Consider the following 18,887-nt stretch of genomic DNA (forward strand, 5'->3'; position numbering starts at 1 on the left):
GTCTATCCTACATAACCCATTGAATTGCAGCCTACTAGTGACCAAGATATGTTTTTCTAAAACATTTACAACCGTTACCAAAGGTGTTGTTTTACCATTTTATAAGTGTTGTACTGTACACTAAATGTTGTGGACTATTTGTTTACTGTTTATTTTAAAGAGTTTCAGGCCCATTTTGTACCCTTTTCATTTGAAAATATGCCTATAGCAGCTGCATTTTTATCATGACTTGAATGGTCAGAGGCAGGTATCAAACAAGTCTCAAGTTGGATGGAAAAGTGTCTTTATTTAAAGAAACATTTAAAATGTACCATTTAAAACCCCCAAACGGATTAAAATCTACACTTGGTCAAAACTCCGATTTAAAACGTACATTCACCACCACAAGCATATCAGTTCCTCTGAACAGGTGCTCGTTCTGCAGGGCCCACCGCATTCTACACAAGAGCAGAGCGCGCCTGACAAAACTCCCCACTTCACGAGTCACTGGACCGGGAGCTTCACTCAGCCTCCACCCGCTCATCTGATCCTGAGACTGAGGTTCATGAAGTGAAGTCTCTCCTTCTGCAGCCCAGCGCCCGTTTCCCGCAGAGACACCTGTGGTCGATTGCCAGTTATAGCCGTCCGATTGAATCTAAAGGACAAATGTGATTGTTCAGGGTTTTTTTTTTTTTTACACTTTTCAATGTTAATGTGGAAAGATGTTTACTCACACACCTCTTCTGCGTCACACTTTGGATTTCTTCTCAGCGTTCTGGAGTTTCTCCACTATTTTGCGCTCGTGTCCACCGGGGTTCGGTCTGTTCGTGTTGCAACTCGCCTCCTTCTTCGTCCTGCCCTTGCGAGTAGTGCACTCTATAATTAACAGAAAACAAGAATGACTTCAAACTTAGAACCAACAAACATTAGGAAGAATGTCGAGCATGAACGAACGCGATTTAAGAAATAGCCTAATCAGAAACTGGACTCGACTCTCAAAAAAAGGCTACTTTACGTAAAGTTCATAAAAGTTTCAGAGTAATAATGCTTATTACAACAACAATAACGTATAACGCTCTTGACAACCTACCGGTATAACGGTCTGTTAAGTTATAATATTCATATTCATCGTAGTAGCTGTCCTCGAAGGTGGTCGGTTCAATGTTTTTCACCTCGACGTGGTTACTCATTTTGACAGTGAATAGCGAAACTAGAACTTCAAGAGCAACAGTGGATAAAGACGAACAGAAGTTTAGCTCTGGAAAAGCTAGAAAAAAAACTCGATGTTGAGTTAGCTGTTTCTACGTGTCTTCTTTCTTGTCCTCCTCGCTCGGTTCAGCGTTGTTTACAAGCTTGGAAGTGGCCCTCTTTTAAAGACGTGGCTCCGCCTTCGTTTCCTTCAGCTCCCCGCCTGTGGTTGGGTCACCATGACCAGAAGGAAAGTTGCATCAGATGCGAGTTAATGTTTGATCAGTAGACCTCACGTATTGCCAGACAGGATGTCCTTCAGAGCAGATGACAATGTTCTTGTTTTTGTTTTATATTTTTCACTTGATAAGATCTCCAAACTTAGGTCTGACATATGCTGTTATTCTTTATTTAGTCAAAATAACTCTTTTTTTTTTCTAACTTTGTCTAACATCCATATTTTCATTAACTCTCCCTCTCTCTGAGTATATTTGCCTATCTGATAAAGATTAGAAAGATTAGATTAATTCAGTTAATGTTTGTCTCTCTGTGTTATTTACACCTGACTTTGTGTTCAGACTTCTCACGTCCCTCTGTGGACTGTGACCCCGCTGACCTGTTAACCTGCTTCTCTGTTTTAAAGGAAATATTTTGCACACTTGTCTTTAGGGAGTATGCAAGGCTCATTTCAGTAGCCTTTTGTGTGAATGTCTATTTACATTTTCTTTTAGTTTGCTTATTCGTTGTTGGAGATCTACAGATGATTATTTTGTCAAAACAGTGTAGCCTAATTTGACTGACTATGGGGGAAATTGTTTTTGGATTGCACATGCTGGTAGAAACAGCAGAAGAAATGTCTTTTGTCTTTATTGTAGTGTACCTTTGGCTAGATTCACAGTGTCCTATCCTCTCTAATTCAGTTTATTCTCTTTGTCAGTGGTGCTTTTGTGCTATACAGAAGCATTAAACGTGTGTAACCAAGCATAACAAACTGCATACAGTGAGTTCTGTCATCAGCACAGAGGATCATAGGATGCAATCTGCCACAATTGGCAAAATCCACATCCTCCACTGGCAAAGCAAAGCCCAATCCATCATTCAAGATTCTCTGCAGTCCGGCTGCAAGCTGTTTTGTTCCTTGCCGTCAGGCAAACGTTAGCACCATCAAAGCAAAGACTAGCAGACTAAAGATTTCCCTGCAGTTCATAGACTAAATAACATTAATAGGACATGTTCAAAGTTGCTGGTTAGCATGCCTATGCCTGCTGGCATATGTCATTTCAGATAAATGCTGTTTGTTTGAACTTTCTATTCATCAAATTCATATTTTACTCAACTGTTTTGAACATTGACAATAATCAGAAATGTTTCTTGAGCAGCAAAGCAGCATATTAGACTGATTTCTGAAGGATCATGTGAAACGGAATGAGTAATGATGCTGAAAATTCAGCTTTGACATCACAGGAACAATTTACATTTTGAAATATGTTAACATTTAAAAACAGTTCACAGTATTAATTACTGTTAATAAAAAAGGACAGATTTTTTGATCAAATAAATGTCCTAAAAATCTATATTTAAGAAAAAAACTTCTTACCAGTATTTGGTAGCTTAAAAAAATATGTTTTATACAAATAATAAATATAAAGATAAAGTCTATCTTATTTTTTGTTGTCTATATTAATATGAAGTGCATGTATTTATTGTTTAACATTTGTTTTTACTGACATGCTCTTTGTTTGCACTCCATTGCACAAGCGCATGAAGTTCTTTAGTCATTCCAGTGGATATTTTTGGGCAATGTCGACGTTTACTGTAAGACTCCTGTGGTTCTGTGCTGTTGTAATGAGAGAGTACGTGTACAGCAGATTCACTTTTTCTACTGTGCTCAAATGTTCCAAGATGTATTCTTTGGTTACCAGAGTGCATGAGCTACGTGAGAAATGAGTGAAGCGAATACTTGGCAAAAAATGACAATATTTCTTCTTCCAAAGCCACAAACAATAGGCTAAATTGAACATAGCACACGGGTAAAACCCAATGCACTACAATGTGTTTCTCTTTTTTCTTTCTGTCTAAATAGGGCTATAGTTCTTTAACAGAGTTGATTCTGTTTTCTCTCATAAAACAAAACCTTTTATTCTCCCTAATCTATTTAATGTTTTGCTCTTTTAGTACACATTCTTCTCTTTCCCTTCCCCTATTTGCCTTGCACTGTTTGCCTTGGCTCTCAAATTAATATCATGTGAGAGTGCAGCGTGCTGTACAGTAAATATTTACAAAGTTATTGGCTGAGCCAACATTCATTCGACAACATAACAAATTTCTTCTTTCTTCTTGCCAGACCAGGATTTCTGTGCTAGAAAAACCACCCCTTATCTCCGTCTGTCTGTTTTTTGTTTTTCACCCTCCCCTCAAAGTGTCTCTGTTGAAAATTAACTCCATATTATCTCATCGTTCACAGCCTTTGGACACAGTAAAGAGCAGGTCAGATATACGAGGGCTTATTACTTTCTGAATGATTTGTCTCTTTCATTTCATCTTTAACAGTTGCTCCCCCCATATGGTCTCTTATATGTGACGTATTTAAACTCTCTCTGTCCTCGCTCTCTCATGATGGCACTTTTTTCAAAGTTGGTTTAAGTATTAAACATAAATAACACCAGCTAAATTGTGTAAAATAAAACATTATGGCAATATAAAAAATTAAGCAATATTTAAAGATTAAGAACAACCTGATCAAACAGTGAAAATTCTGCATCTAAACATAACCCTATCTAGCCAAAAATATGTAAGGTTAATGTGGTGATAGCGATGATAATGATGAAGATAACTTGTGATGCTCTTTTGTTGCACATTACATATTATCTTTAGGCTATCATGTAATGTGCCCAAAATGCACGATAGTGGCAATATATTGAATAACAGTTTATAATTAACAATTGGTAGTTGTTATTTATCTCTCTAAGGACTGGTTTCACAGACAGGGTTCAGATTAAGCCTGGATTAGGCCTTAGTTCAATTAGGGCATTTAAGCAGCTTTTATAAATGTGCCTTAGAAAAGAAAAACCATTACTGATGTGTATTTTGAGACAAAACAATGGTACCAAATGCAAAAATGCAAGATGCGTTTAGTTAAAACATCTCAAACGTGAATTTGATGCCTGGTCCCGACTCCCCCACCCAGTAGTTCTTTTTCAATAAGGCGTTTTGAAAACATGCCATGAAGTTTGTCCCCTCAATGTGTCCGTACGAGGCCTAGCTGCAAAGCTACCCAATCAATGCAAAGCGAAAACAAATCCTAAAATTCGCTAAGGAAAGCGAAACTATAATAAATAAATGGTTTTCGATCATAGTTCGTGTATTAATACACAAGGTGATTCTGGAGAGCATCGCGAAACTGTGTGTTTGAAGGTGAGATTGACGCTTTTCGTGCTTATCTGTGTGCGCGCGGAGGGTGTGATCTGAGATCCTCCCAGTCCACGGCGCTCTATTATGTAGATTTGAGATAAATAAAAAAAAACACGCAAACCTAAATGCATTATTATTAGAATTAATGCATTTATGGCAACATTATCTTTGCTATGTGCGCGGTGGTGCTGTTTAAGGTTTAAACTGTAAAGTGGAACATAATGAAATGGGGTCAAAACACATAAACACATAGATTTTTATATATAACTGGAAATAATTTTTTTCTTGCAGATACAATGGCTTTAGTTTCAGCAGACACCAAAATCGCAGAGTTGCTGAATGAGCTGCATCAGCTTATAAAGCAGACTCAGGTGAGCACTACTCTGTTTCCCATGCATGATCACTGTAGTTTGGGTTTATATGTTTCGGGAAACACCCCGTACCTTCACCCAGTGTTTATACACTAATCTCTCTTAAATACACAGGAAGAGCGATCAAGAAGTGAGCACAACCTTCTCAATATCCAGAAAACACATGAAAGGATGCAGACAGAAAATAAGAGTAAGACATGATTTCCTATTGCATTGTCTACAATCAGAACTTTTTCAAGCGATAAAGCATGTTATTATTAGGGGCCAAGCACCGAAGGTGCGGAGGCACCTATTGTTTTCGTTCCCGTTCTTATTATTAGGGGCCAAGCACCGAAGGTGCGTAGGCACCTATTGTATCCGTTCCCGTTCCTATTATTATTATTATTCTTCCTTCTTCCAACTGGGAGTCTATGGCAGCCCATAGAACCGATTGCGGGAAAGTTGTTTTGGTTTGACATTCTGATAGAGGACAGTCCCAACATTAAATACACCAATTTTGGTGTTTCTAAGTCATTCCCTCTAGCGCCACCAGCTGTCCAAAGTTTCACTTTTATTTTGCTAATAACTTTTGAAGCGTAAGGCCAATCAACAAAAATCTTTTTTTCTCTGATTCCTGAGCTCATGCCGATTCGATTGCACCATATGATGTCATTGTCCGGCATATAAATATGGCCGCCATTTTGAATGTGCTGAAAAAGCTACTTTTTCGAACTCGTCCTAGACGGTTTGTCCGATTTGCACGAAAATTGAACCAGATAATCTTCAGGTAGAGCTGACAAAAAGTTATGGAATTCAAATTGATTCGTCAAACCGTTTTCGAATAACGCTCGAACAAATTTTACGTAGCGCTTGCAAAAACAGTCGTAGGGCTGTATCTCCGCAACGCTTTATCGGATTCAGACCAAAATTGGTACATGTCATGACAAGCATGACCTGAGGCGACATGCTGCGTTTCGGCGCAGCGCTACCTACTGGTCCGGAGATATGAAAAATGGCTATTTTTGCTTATAACTTCTGAACAGTTTGTCCAAAAATCATAAAATTGGTCTTGTTAGATTCAGGGCAACATGCTGAGTCGACTGATATCCATTTTTCCCCAATCAGCCATTTTGGCTGTCGGCCATTCTGAATTATGTGCAAAAATGCTGTATTTTATGAACGCGTGAACGTATCGTTACAAAACTCGGAATGGATCATCAGCACGATGCCCTGAAGGAGCCTGAGAAGTTTCGAAACAGTGCCACCTAGTGGTGAATTTTTTTTTCCAAATGTTTCCAAATGCTTATAACTTTGGGTGTGGTCGACTTATTTTCACGAGACTCATCTCATTAGAGTCCTGAATCGTTGCCGAGTCCCACGATACCAAACATGCTAGGTTTTGCCTTACGGTTTGTGTAGCGTTGTGATTTAGCGCTTAAAAAACATTTGGCTATATCTTCGAAACCGCTAGTCCGATCGAGACGAAACCACCGTCAGAAGTTTGGAAACATAGGTCGATAGCTATACACCAATGCCCAAATGCGAAAATATTGATGTTTAGGGGTAGTAAATTCCAATCAAAGTCATGTGTCAGTCATTTTTTACGTGTTTTTTCATATAAATGTCTATAACTCCGAAGCGAATTGAGATATTTTCACCAAAATCGACACACATATGTACGAGCTCACTCTGAGGACATGTAAAAAAAATGGTGGGACTCAGCCTCTTGGTGGCGCTATAATAGAACAAAACATGAAATTCCCATTGACTTCAATACAGTTTTGTGAAATAAAATGCTATACTAAACAAATGCATTGGTGTAATATTACGAAACTCAAAATGTGCCATCAGCACCATCCCCTGAAAGTACCCAAAATATTTCGAGACAGTGCCACCTAGTGGTCAAAAGTTATAACAAAATTTCCAAATAGGCTAATAACTTTTGAATAAATCTGGCTACTGAAATGCCACTGGTCTTAATAGATTCCCTGGGTCAAGCCGAGAACATAGATACCAAGTTTTCCTTATTTGGCCTAGGTTCCTGTCCGCCATCTTGATTTTCAGTCAAAACCTACTTTTTCGAACTCCTCCTAGACCGTTTGTCCAATTTTCACCAAAATCGAATCGTATCATCTCCAGACTATGCTGAATAAAAGTTATGGATTTCGTGTCAATAGACGAAACCGTTTTCGTATAGTGTAGCAGCAAAGTTGAGGCATGATGCTAAAAGCACTATTCAGGCTTTATCTCTGCAATGCCTTGACATATTGACACCAAACTTTGTATGTGTCATTGTCACTTCACTCTGACCACATCACATTACTTTTGTAACTGCGCCACCTATTGGTCGAAAGTGATAATCCATTAAATCATATTTTAAATGACTTTTTATATGATTTTTCAGCCATTTCATCTAAAATCCTCTTTAAATGTATTTAATTGCTCATTGTTCCAGTTGGTCTGACACCTTCAGCCATGTTGGCATATCCTGTCATCTGCTTGCGCTTGGCCCCGATAATTGCTGCTTGCAGCTATATTTTTCAAATTGGATTTCTCTCATATTTGAATTTAATTTCTTGTCTGAGATCTCTGTTCCATACTAAACCTGTTAATATCTTTCTCCTCAGCGTCTCCGTATTATAGGACAAAGCTGAGGGGTCTTTACACTACAGCTAAAGCTGATGCTGAGGCTGAATGTGGGTAAGGCTGAGGCTGAATGACTGTTGCTGCATTTGGTTTCCCTCGCTGCACCACTTTACTTTAATGCAAAGTATGCCTTTTCACTGTGAGAAATACATAATGACCACAAGATGATTTATCAGGTGATCTGTTCTTGATTTTATCTTTTTCTGTGTTGACTATTTGTTTTTCTTCTCACAAGAAACATCTTGTGATTATATAGCCCCATCTTGTGGTAATTTTGCCCAAGGCTTTCAAATGTGTTGACTGGACAGACAGACCTTTTGAACATTTATTAACCCTATAAGCCTAGCCTACTTCATATTTGGTACTCAGATTTCTAAAGACTCTAAAGGCATGTTTAGAGGAATGTTTATTAAGTTTATTTATTTCTCTCAATCATCACTGTATTGCATTGCATTCTATGTTTTGCCCCCTGCAATAAAAAACTACAGAGCTTTAATTATAAAACTAAGTGTTTAAATGTCACCTTACTAAGACATATATAGAGTGACATCTGATATTTATATGCTTTTTACTTAAATAGATCTCTTTGATTTACTTTACAAGCGATCAGAATTGCATCTTACTTTTTGGCCATATAAATATCAGCAATGGCATATTTTTGCTAAATTTGGGGCTCTGAGTAAAACTGAGGTGTTTTTGCCTCCTTTAAAGTATGAGCTCCAAATTCTGCTGTATCAAATATGAAACTCAACACACACAAAAAACACATATGCAAATTTTGTTTGTTTTTTCGCCCTAAAGGTTCAATAAACTGTTCCATTTTAAGAAATTATTGTTTTTTTATGTCAGGTGTAAATGATCAGATTTATCTGCATCCCTCCCACAGTATACTTCACCGGGCACTTGACAAGATTGCTGAAATTAAATCTCTTTTGGAGGAAAGACGGATTGGTACGTTTTGGATGTTAGTTTGTAAACTTGTGCATTTGAACAGTTGTGGAAGCTGATCGACCCCTTCTCTTTCTGCAGCTGCCAGGATGGCAGGAGTGTACAGTGACACCGACCCACCCAGGAAGACCATGCGCAGAGGTGTCCTGATGACCTTGTTACAACAGTCAGCCATGACCCTTCCTCTTTGGATTGGCAAACCTGGCGAGAGGTACCGTTCAGTGTCTCCTGGTTTATCTCTTATGTTCCCTTCGAACCATCGTTCATGTAATGATTGTTACATTTCATTAATTCATACCTGTCTTACTCCTTCAGTCCACCACCACTGTGTGGCGCTATACCAGCAAGCAGTGACTATGTGGCTAAGCAGGGGGACAAGGTGGCAGCACGTGTGAAGGCTGTGGATGGTGATGAACAGTGGATTCTTGCGGAAGTCGTCAGCTACAATCACTCCACTAACAAGTAATCATCTACCAGTTGATCTCCAGTTGATCTGTATATTTACATTTACATGTAGCTTTAAAACCTGATGGTTTGAAATGATAATGTAGCATCATGATGTTATCTTTTATCAGGTATGAAGTGGATGATATTGATGAAGAGGGTAAAGAGTAAGTTCAATGCCATTTTTTTTTATAATATTCACCCACCACTAAATTCATACATTACTGTTCAAAAGTTTTTTTATGTTTTTTTTTAGTTTTTATTAATACTTTTATTCAGAAAGGACACATTAAATGTATCAAAAGTAACAGCAAAGACATATACAACGTTAAGAAAGATTTCTATTTCCAATATATTATGTTGTTTTGAGCTTTCTATTCATCTAAGAATCCTGGATAATAATAATAAATGTTTCTTGAGCAGCAAATAATTAGAATAATTTTCTGAAGGATCATGTAGTAATGATGCTTAAAAGTCATTCAAATATGTTTAAATTGTAATAATATTTCACAACATTACTGTTTTACTGTATTTTTGATCAAATAAATGTAGGCTTCTTTCAAGAAACATTAAAAAACAATCTATGACCTGTTTTGTTTTTTTTCACTGTCTCATTTTCTCTTTTATTTAGGAGACACACGTTGAGTCGGAGAAGAATCATTCCTCTCCCACAGTGGAAAGCAAACCCAGAGTCCGACCCAGAAGCCCTGTTCAGTAAAGATCAGCTGGTGCTGGCCCTCTATCCACAGACCACTTGCTTTTACAGAGCTCTGATCCACACGCCGCCACATCGGGTGAGCGGAACAAGAATGAAAAGAGTTAAAAGACTGAGATTGTTATCACGATTTCTAAAGATGCTTCTCTAAACCCTCATGGGATTAATGTTGACAGTCTGTTAGAATATTTCTTGACTTTATTATGGGTTTTATGGCATCACTGTGTATGAGTAGAATAATAATAGATTCCACACAATATGACAGGTCTCTTTTCTTTTCCAGCCCCAGGATGACTACTCAGTGCTGTTTGAGGATACATCTTATGCAGATGGATATTCTCCACCTCTCAACGTTGCTCAGCGATATGTAGTGGCCTGCAAAGAGAACAAAAAGAAGTGACAGAAATATAGAACAATGGGACATTATTTGCAAAAAGACCCCGCATGATTGTTGTGATTGAAAACGGGATATTGAGCATCCATTCTGTTTTTATGTGCTTTTCTCCTCTTTTTCTGTTATCATGTATATAGTGTTGGTATATTTTCTACTGCATCTTTTGTATGATGTTTTTTGTGGATCTGGATACAAAGAGACCAACTGCAAGTGAATTGTGCTAAAAGTAATAAACCCTTTACACGTGAATGTACACACACATCTATTGTCTGTAATTTATAAAGGCAGAGTGATGCATGTTTTTAACTGTTAAAAATAGATCTTGAAAAGGGCTTTAACACCACAGATATCCAGGGCCACACATTATACATTACGCTTTTTCTCGTTCTCATATTCATATTGAATATTGAATTACAAACTTGTTCTAGTGGTTCATTACATTTTTTAAAATGAACATTACACCCCTCCTTATAGAGAAGACCTTTTCTACAATATTGTATTATAGAATGAAGATGTTATTGTAATTAAGTAATTTACGTCTCGAAATAAATAAACAAATCACCTTATCTTACTAAATTTTTAATATTCACCGCATTAATAAAAGAATGAAGCGTTTAAATGGCTGAGAGTGCAGACTTGTCAATGGAGTAAAGTGCGCAGTTAGTAACCGAGGCTTTGTTCTGTGACGTCACGCGGACTAGCCTAGTGTGCGCGCACGGGAATGAGCGCGCGGAAGCGGACTATGGCTGAAATGGTAAGATCTGTCGTATAACATTTATTCAGGATTAAGTTTAAAGAGTAATTGCTACTCTGTACATTTTACATGGACTCGACGTTTGAAGAGTTCCTGTCAGAAAATGATCTGAATATGTAATCTATATAACGTAACTGCCTGTCGTGTTGTGCAATAGCACCGCTGGCTAATCAGTTGTCAAATTGATTAATGTAACGTTACAACAACAACAACAACAACAACATAGAAAATGTAAACCAGTTTCAAAGGCTTTATTCAAGTAAATGTGTTAGGTTTAGCCTCAAGTTTGCTGTACTCAGAGAAGTTACAACAACATTATTTAGCACTGGTTTCAGATTTTTCATACGGTTATGCTTACATTCAAAACCCATAAATTCACTTAAATCAGCCTCATTTGGAGTTATTAATAATTCTTAGGTCCTTTAAACATTGTTTTATCCGGTTTACCGAACAGTTTCGACTGTAGCTGTTACTTACACAAGTCAGTGCAAAACAAACCAGTTTGTTATTTCGCTTATGTTACGATTAGACAGTTAATTTACCTTAATCTCATTTTGAAACCCAAAATGAGATTAAATGGGAAATATGTTGTCTTGTTCTCTCAGTTCCAGGTATCAGACAGTGTCGAGGATAAGAGTGTTTCTGTTTCAGACCCTCCAAAACAACATCCTCCCAAACGCCGGCGCATCATCGACTCCTCGTCCATCACAAACGTGCCTGTTTACTCCAACAAGGTGAGTAAAAAAATACACAAACAAAAATATAGTTGCTGACCTTTACCACATGTTTTAAAATATGACTGTAATCTAGATGCATTGGAATGGATGCAAGGTGCAAACAAAGGTGATTCAGATGTTATATTATTGTGTTTTAGGTCAACAGCTCCTTAAATCTGAAGCCAATAACCTTCAGAAACACCAGTCTCACAGGTATCAAAACTTTCGGAACACTGTTACCTCTGAGTAAATCACATTTTATACACTAATGTAACATTTTTGGGGGGATGAGTGCTTTTGAACTTAACATTAATAAAAAAATCCTGAAAAAAACTTACAATTCAAGCAGCACAACTGTTTTCAGCAATGATATTGAAAGAAATGTTTCTTGAGCAGCAAATCATCATATTAGAATGATTTCTGAAGGATCATGTGACACTGAAGACTGGAGTAATGATGCTGAAAATTCAGCTTTGCCATCACAGGAATAAATTACATTTGAAAATATATTAACATGGAAAACAGTTATTTTAAATTGTAATAATATTTCACAATATTACTATTTAACTGTGTTTTTTGATCGAATAAATGTGGTGTTCATAAGATCATTAACATACAGTGAGGAAAATAAGTATTTGAACACCCTGCTATTTTGCAAGTTCTCCCACTTAGAAATCATGGAGGGGTCTGAAATTGTCATCGTAGGTGCATGTCCACTGTGAGAGACATAATCTAACAAAAAAAAATCCAGAAATCACAATATATGATTTTTTAACTATTTATTTGTATGATACAGCTGCAAATAAGTATTTGAACACCTGTCTATCAGCTAGAATTCTGACCCTCAAAGACCTGTTAGTCTGCCTTTAAAATGTCCACCTCCACTCCATTTATTATCCTAAATTAGATGCACCCGTTTGAGGTCGTTAGCTGCATAAAGACACCTGTCCACCCCATACAATCAGTAAGAATCCAACTACTAACATGGCCAAGACCAAAGAGCTGTCCAAAGACACTAGAGACAAAATTGTACACCTCCACAAGGCTGGAAAGGGCTACGGGGAAATTGCCAAGCAGCTTGGTGAAAAAAGGTCCACTGTTGGAGCAATCATTAGAAAATGGAAGAAGCTAAACATGAATGTCAATCTCCCTCGGACTGGGGCTCCATGCAAGATCTCACCTCGTGGGGTCTCAATGATCCTAAGAAAGGTGAGAAATCAGCCCAGAACTACACGGGAGGAGCTGGTCAATGACCTGAAAAGAGCTGGGACCACCGTTTCCAAGGTTACTGTTGGTAATACACTAAGACGTCATGGTTTGAAATCATGCATGGCACGGAAGGTTTCCCTGCTTAAAGTCCGCGTGAACCGGAAGTTGCAAACGACTTTTCTCCAGTGCTGTGACGTATTTCCCAGTGAAAAGGAATATTGAACAGAGGGCAGGGTTTTACTCAAGTGCTCCTCCTCTCCATCTCTCGCTCATTACAGACTAACGATTTGAGGGGAGTGGTTAAGCGTTTCTCAACCCAAGCCGTCAAGCATACGTCATCAGGGAAGGTCCTCCAAGGCAGAGAGGAGGGGCATTTTCAGATTTTGATTAAAGATTACGAAGCCAAAACATTTTTTTCCGTGTTTTAACTTGCACGGATTAATTGATCACCACAAGACTAGTAATATGCGCTAACAAAGTAAATAGGTTCCATTTTGATTTCAGTTGGACTTTAAACCAGCACATGTCAAGGCCCGTCTTAAGTTTGCCAATGACCATTTGGATGATCCAGAGGAGTCATGGGAGAAAGTCATGTGGTCAGATGAGACCAAAATAGAACTTTTTGGTCATAATTCCACTAAACGTGTTTGGAGGAAGAAGAATGATGAGTACCATCCCAAGAACACCATCCCTACTGTGAAGCATGGGGGTGGTAGCATCATGCTTTGGGGGTGTTTTTCTGCACATGGGACAGGGCGACTGCACTGTATTAAGGAGAGGATGACCGGGGCCATGTATTGCGAGATTTTGGGGAACAACCTCCTTCCCTCAGTTAGAGCATTGAAGATGGGTCGAGGCTGGGTCTTCCAACATGACAATGACCCGAAGCACACAGCCAGGATAACCAAGGAGTGGCTCTGTAAGAAGCATATCAAGGTTCTGGCGTGGCCTAGCCAGTCTCCAGACCTAAACCCAATAGAGAATCTTTGGAGGGAGCTCAAACTCCGTGTTTCTCAGCGACAGCCCAGAAACCTGACTGATCTAGAGAAGATCTGTGTGGAGGAGTGGGCCAAAATCCCTCCTGCAGTGTGTGCAAACCTGGTGAAAAACTACAGGAAACGTTTGACCTCTGCAATTGCAAACAAAGGCTACTGTACCAAATATTAACATTGATTTTCTCAGGTGTTCAAATACTTATTTGCAGCTGTATCATACAAATAAATAGTTAAAAAATCATACATTGTGATTTCTGGATTTTTTTTTAGATTATGTCTCTCACAGTGGACATGCACCTACGATGACAATTTCAGACCCCTCCATGATTCTAAGTGGGAGAACTTGCAAAATAGCAGGGTGTTCAAATACTTATTTTCCTCACTGTAAGAGACTGCTTTCAAAAACAAAGAAAATCTTACCAACCCCAAACTCTTGAATGGTCGTGTATATCTTGCCTGTATGTAATACTTGCTTCCTGTGAGTGAAGGTTTCTCATTACTTGTAGACTCTTTATTATAGATATTTATCATTTTGTTAGTAGGATTAATCCAATGGCATCCTCGCTGTTTTTATTTACCATACCAGATGAGGAAAAGGGTGGCCCTCTTTGGTCTCCTTCCCCACCCCGTGCAGTGAAACGGCCAATCAGCATTGATCTGAGTGGCTCAGAGGAGGAGCCAGAACAGAGTGAAGCTCAGTAAGTACACAGACTGACTTCAGTGTAGTTTCTTTAGTTTAGTTTCTCTTGGCATATAAAAAATTAGTCATTATGCACCCAATACAAATGTTATTTGTTTTTGTGACAGCTGCCTCAAAAATAGCTTCTTGACATCCAAATGAATCATATGTTGCGCAACGGTCACGCCATGTTGTAATTACCGTTATTTCGAGATGACAACACGGGACTTTTTACTCTGAGCTGTTCATGGAGTCGGAATTATGCCTTTCTATGGTAAACGCCTAATAAATAAATGTATATACAACATATAACGCCTAAATGAATGCAGCGGTCACATGGTACAAGTTGGAGCTTTACGATCATTTCTGCGATAATTACGAGTTCTGCGAGGATCTTACAAGTTGGAATCTCGTAATTACCACATGGGGTGAACGCACCTATAGCTAGGCCAGTTAATCAGCTGATTGATTAGCCTACTCAAAGCTGTGTCCTTTCATCTAATCATCATCTTCCTCACCCTTAGAGAAATTGTTCGTTCTCCCTCTCCACCCCCACCACCATGCAGCCCACCAGTGAAACAGAGCAGACGAGCAAACCCAAAAATACAGTGAGTGACATCATCAGTGATGAAAAATACATACTTGTCCTGATCTCTCTTTTAGAGAGAAATTGAGCACAATTGAGTGTTTTAATTCTGTCATGACATTCAATAATTACCTTTCAAGGAGGAAACAGAAATTAATAACAATATTAGAAGTAATGAAATGAACCGCAAGTAAGGCCAGAGATGAGTAAACAGGTTTGACGTTCTCGTTCTCTTTCTCCGTCTCTGTTCCAGAGAAATCAACAGGAAACTGAATGCGATCGGCTCTCTTGTGTGTCTGTCCCCTGAGCCTCGAGAACCTGTCATTGAATACAGAAACTCTCCATCTCCTGTGAATGACTATGATGATGATGATGACATCATCATCATTTCTTCTGACAGCAAACAGAAAAGACGTCCCCTGAACACTGAGGACAGAGACTCTGCGCGAGAAATTTCACTAAAATTCCGCTGCCGAACAGAGTTGTACAAAATCCCAATACTCTCTGTAAGTGGAATAAACGCTTTTTTTGTTTGGTATAATAAAAGTATATGAATATATTTACCTTTTTATTTAAGATGGCAAATTAATGTTTTTAAATTTGACTCGGACTGCCATTAAATAAGTGTCTTTCGATTGCAGACGGCTCCTTTGAGTAAAGCTGTGGAACAGTTGGCCATCAAACTCAATGTCTCAACCAGCCAAATTCTGTTATTAAAGAAAGATATAGATCTCCCTATTCACTCGTCTGTCAGTGAGCTGGGTCTCGGCATAGCTGACATTATAGGTAATAGAAAACGGTGGGAATTTTGAGCTGAATTCAGTAGCATGCATCACAGTACATTTATCCCATTGTTTTTGAATGGATCCTTTTGAATGTTTTTAATTGGAAACATCCTATAAATGACACTTCTTGAAACCTTCATGCAAATCCTTTTTGTACCTTCTGTCTCTTCCAGATTGTGTAGTAACAGAGAATAAACAAGAAGTGAGCGACAAACGTAATCTTATCACTTTGCGACTGCAAGGCAAAGAGAAAGCGTCTGTGCAGGAGTATTCCCTACAAAAGGTCTGTACTGTATGCCTTTTTGGATGTTCTTCTTGTGCCTTTGTGCATTTAGTCATTGTTCTTTTTTCTTCTTTTTTTTAAGAATGCTCCTCTAGGGTCCATCATGTCTCAGTATGTCTCTGGTATGGCTGCCAGTGCTAGACGGAGGGCTAAATTTCTCTTTGACGGGTCAAGGGTCACACATGATCAGACTCCAGCTGACCTGGACATGGAGGACGGTGACGTCATTGAAGTCTGGGTCTGAACGACGGACACTATTGATGTTGTTGGGAGTTCTGTGCTTTCTCGACACCGTGTTCTGTATGCAAGGAGGAAGAAAAAGATTTGTAAAGGATGTCTGACATTTGTTTAAACCAGGGGTAGGCAACTTCGGTCCTGGAGAGCCACTGTCCTGCAGAGTTTAGCTCCAGCCCTGAAAAAAACTCACCTGCCTGTAGCCTCATTGACTAGCTGGTTCAGGTGTGTTTGATTAGGGTTTGAGCTAAACTCTGCAGGACAGTGGCTCTCCAGGACCGACGTTGCCTACCCCTGGTTTAGACCTTTATCACTTGTGCTGAAAAAACAAACCACAGACAAATGTTTTAGTTTTTTTAGGTTCCATGAACAGCATACATTTGACTTATGTTTGAGGACATGCAAAAACAATATAAATCCGTTTTACACTGTGTATATACACCAGATTTATTTAAAAATAGATTTTTTTAATAAAAAGAAAAATTATTGAATGGAATATAATAAAATGACAAATTTGTAAGATGTTTTTTTGTTGTATGCAGTACTTGTGTCACTAGAATTGGCTTTTAGGGGCATTTTACTTTTATGAGAGAATACTATTAAAATCTAGATAAAAAAAAGATCTATGAAACATTATCGCACTCATTTATGTCAAATAATTAAATTGAATTAATCATTTGAGAGAAATGATCGACTTGAACAATTATAGATGTTACCTTTAAAAATCAAATGCAAAAGTAGCTGTATAGGCCAACATTCGCCTCTGAGTTTGGGAATATATAAATTATTTGATAAGTAAATTTAGGAATTAACAACACGGATATGTTGGGTATTTTGTCACTTTACAGAGACTTTTCTGACCCAGCAAGGCAGCAACAACCTATATTAAATGCAGCAAATATTAGCTTCACACACTTATGTAAACCCATGTTATCTCGGGTCATTGATCAACTCAAACAATTAATCGCTGCTTCACATTAATTTGTGCTGATAAAGCACCAGCATTCATCAGCACAAAAAGTAGCGACTAACGAAATACTCAGATTCACTAGTGATTTTGTTTACATCTTTTGTCTTAAAAGTAAATTGCATAAAGAAAAGTTTTTTTTTATTTTTATAATTTATAGATGATGTACCATCATTATTAATTCACAGTTGCAGAATTACAAATACATAAAATGAATTAAAAGCCCAAATCAGAATATCCTTATCACTTACGGTTTTAAATTGTATTTATTTTTAATCTTTTCAAAATAGTGCAGTGAGTGGACAATGACGTTTTGACAGCAGCTGTTGGGAAAAGAGATTTCTTTTAAAATAATTCATAAGTGCTACCCTGCAAATCAATACATGAAAAAGTGCTCTTTCTGTGACATCTCTGACAAAACTGTAGTTCATCTTTTTTGGCATTGTCCATTTACGAAAATGTTTTAGCAAGATGTTTTAGGATTTATTAGGTCTGAAATCTATAATGAATGTGTGTTGTATTGGAAGGATGTGGTCCTAGGCTTTGTTGATTTTGACCAATCTAAAAAAGGTCATTTTTATGTGATTAATCATCTGATCTTGTTACTAGCAAAATTCCATATTCATAAATCTAAATATCTTAATGCTAAACCTCTCTTTCTTATATTTGTGAAAGAACTTGAAAAATACACTCACCTAAAGGATTATTAGGAACACCTGTTCAATTTCTCATTAATGCAATTATCTAATCAACCAATCACATGGCAGTTGCTTCAATGCATTTAGGGGTGTGGTCCTGGTCAAGACAATCTCCTGAACTCCAAACTGAATGTCAGAATGGGAAAGAAAGGTGATTTAAGCAATTTTGAGCGTGGCATGGTTGTTGGTGCCAGACGGGCCTGTCTGAGTATTTCACAATCTGCTCAGTTACTGGGATTTTCACGCACAACCATTTCTAGGGTTTACAAAGAATGGTGTGAAAAGGGAAAAACATCCAGTATGCGGCAGTCCTGTGGGCGAAAATGCCTTGTTGATGCTAGAGGTCAGAGGAGAATGGGCCGACTGATTCAAGCTGATAGAAGAGCAACTTTGACTGAAATAACCACTCGTTACAACCGAGGTATGCAGCAAAGCATTTGTGAAGCCACAACACGCACAACCTTCAGGCGGATGGGCTACAACAGCAGAGGACCCCACCGGGTACCACTCATCTCCACTACAAATAGGAAAAAGAGGCTACAATTTGCACGAGCTCACCAAAATTGGACAGTTGAAGACTGGAAAAATGTTGCCTGGTCTGATGAGTCTAGATTTCTGTTGAGACATTCAGATGGTAGAGTCAGAATTTGGCGTAAACAGAATGAGAACATGGATCCATCATGCCTTGTTACCACTGTGCAGGCTGGTGGTGGTGGTGTAATGGTGTGGGGGATGTTTTCTTGGCACACTTTAGGCCCCTTAGTGCCAATTGGGCATCGTTTAAATGCCACGGCCTACCTGAGCATTGTTTCTGACCATGTCCATCCCTTTATGACCACCATGTACCCATCCTCGGATGAACATGACAATGAATTCACTGTACTAAAATGGCCCCCACAGTCACCA

General features: G+C 38.4%; 3 protein-coding genes across 4 annotated transcripts; 2 read left to right on the forward strand and 1 right to left on the reverse strand.

Moving 5' to 3' along the window:
* Nucleotides 1-266: 266 nt before the first annotated feature.
* nupr1b (nuclear protein 1b) lies at nucleotides 267-1,343 on the reverse strand. Of its 2 annotated transcripts, none has more exons than XM_084427278.1 (3): nucleotides 1,070-1,343; nucleotides 714-855; nucleotides 267-634 (listed from the first exon to the last, which is right to left on the reverse strand). In XM_084427278.1, the coding sequence occupies exons 1-2, from the start codon at nucleotides 1,167-1,169 to the stop codon at nucleotides 728-730; spliced, it is 228 nt and encodes a 75-aa protein (XP_084283404.1). In that variant the 5' UTR covers nucleotides 1,170-1,343; the 3' UTR covers nucleotides 267-634; nucleotides 714-727. The 2 variants fall into 2 exon arrangements, with proteins under 2 accessions (XP_084283404.1, XP_084283403.1); XM_084427277.1 differs by having other exon boundaries at nucleotides 718-855; nucleotides 1,070-1,342.
* Nucleotides 1,344-4,399: 3,056 nt separating this feature from the next.
* sgf29 (SAGA complex associated factor 29) lies at nucleotides 4,400-10,328 on the forward strand. Its single transcript, XM_084427621.1, has 10 exons — nucleotides 4,400-4,581; nucleotides 4,870-4,949; nucleotides 5,064-5,139; nucleotides 7,556-7,628; nucleotides 8,461-8,525; nucleotides 8,604-8,733; nucleotides 8,838-8,984; nucleotides 9,098-9,133; nucleotides 9,598-9,760; nucleotides 9,965-10,328. Exons 2-10 carry the CDS (start codon nucleotides 4,875-4,877, stop codon nucleotides 10,079-10,081), a joined length of 882 nt encoding a protein of 293 aa, XP_084283747.1. The 5' UTR covers nucleotides 4,400-4,581; nucleotides 4,870-4,874; the 3' UTR covers nucleotides 10,082-10,328.
* Nucleotides 10,329-10,717: 389 nt separating this feature from the next.
* Nucleotides 10,718-16,840, forward strand: nfatc2ip (nuclear factor of activated T cells 2 interacting protein). Its single transcript, XM_084427488.1, has 9 exons — nucleotides 10,718-10,829; nucleotides 11,435-11,563; nucleotides 11,704-11,758; nucleotides 14,336-14,447; nucleotides 14,953-15,036; nucleotides 15,268-15,520; nucleotides 15,656-15,800; nucleotides 15,973-16,082; nucleotides 16,165-16,840. The coding sequence occupies exons 1-9, from the start codon at nucleotides 10,797-10,799 to the stop codon at nucleotides 16,324-16,326; spliced, it is 1,083 nt and encodes a 360-aa protein (XP_084283614.1). The 5' UTR covers nucleotides 10,718-10,796; the 3' UTR covers nucleotides 16,327-16,840.
* The last annotated feature ends 2,047 nt before the right edge of the window (nucleotides 16,841-18,887 follow it).

This window comes from Rutilus rutilus (genome assembly GCF_951802725.1).
Source record: "Rutilus rutilus genome assembly, chromosome: 1".
NCBI classification, from domain to species: domain Eukaryota; kingdom Metazoa; phylum Chordata; class Actinopteri; order Cypriniformes; family Leuciscidae; genus Rutilus; species Rutilus rutilus.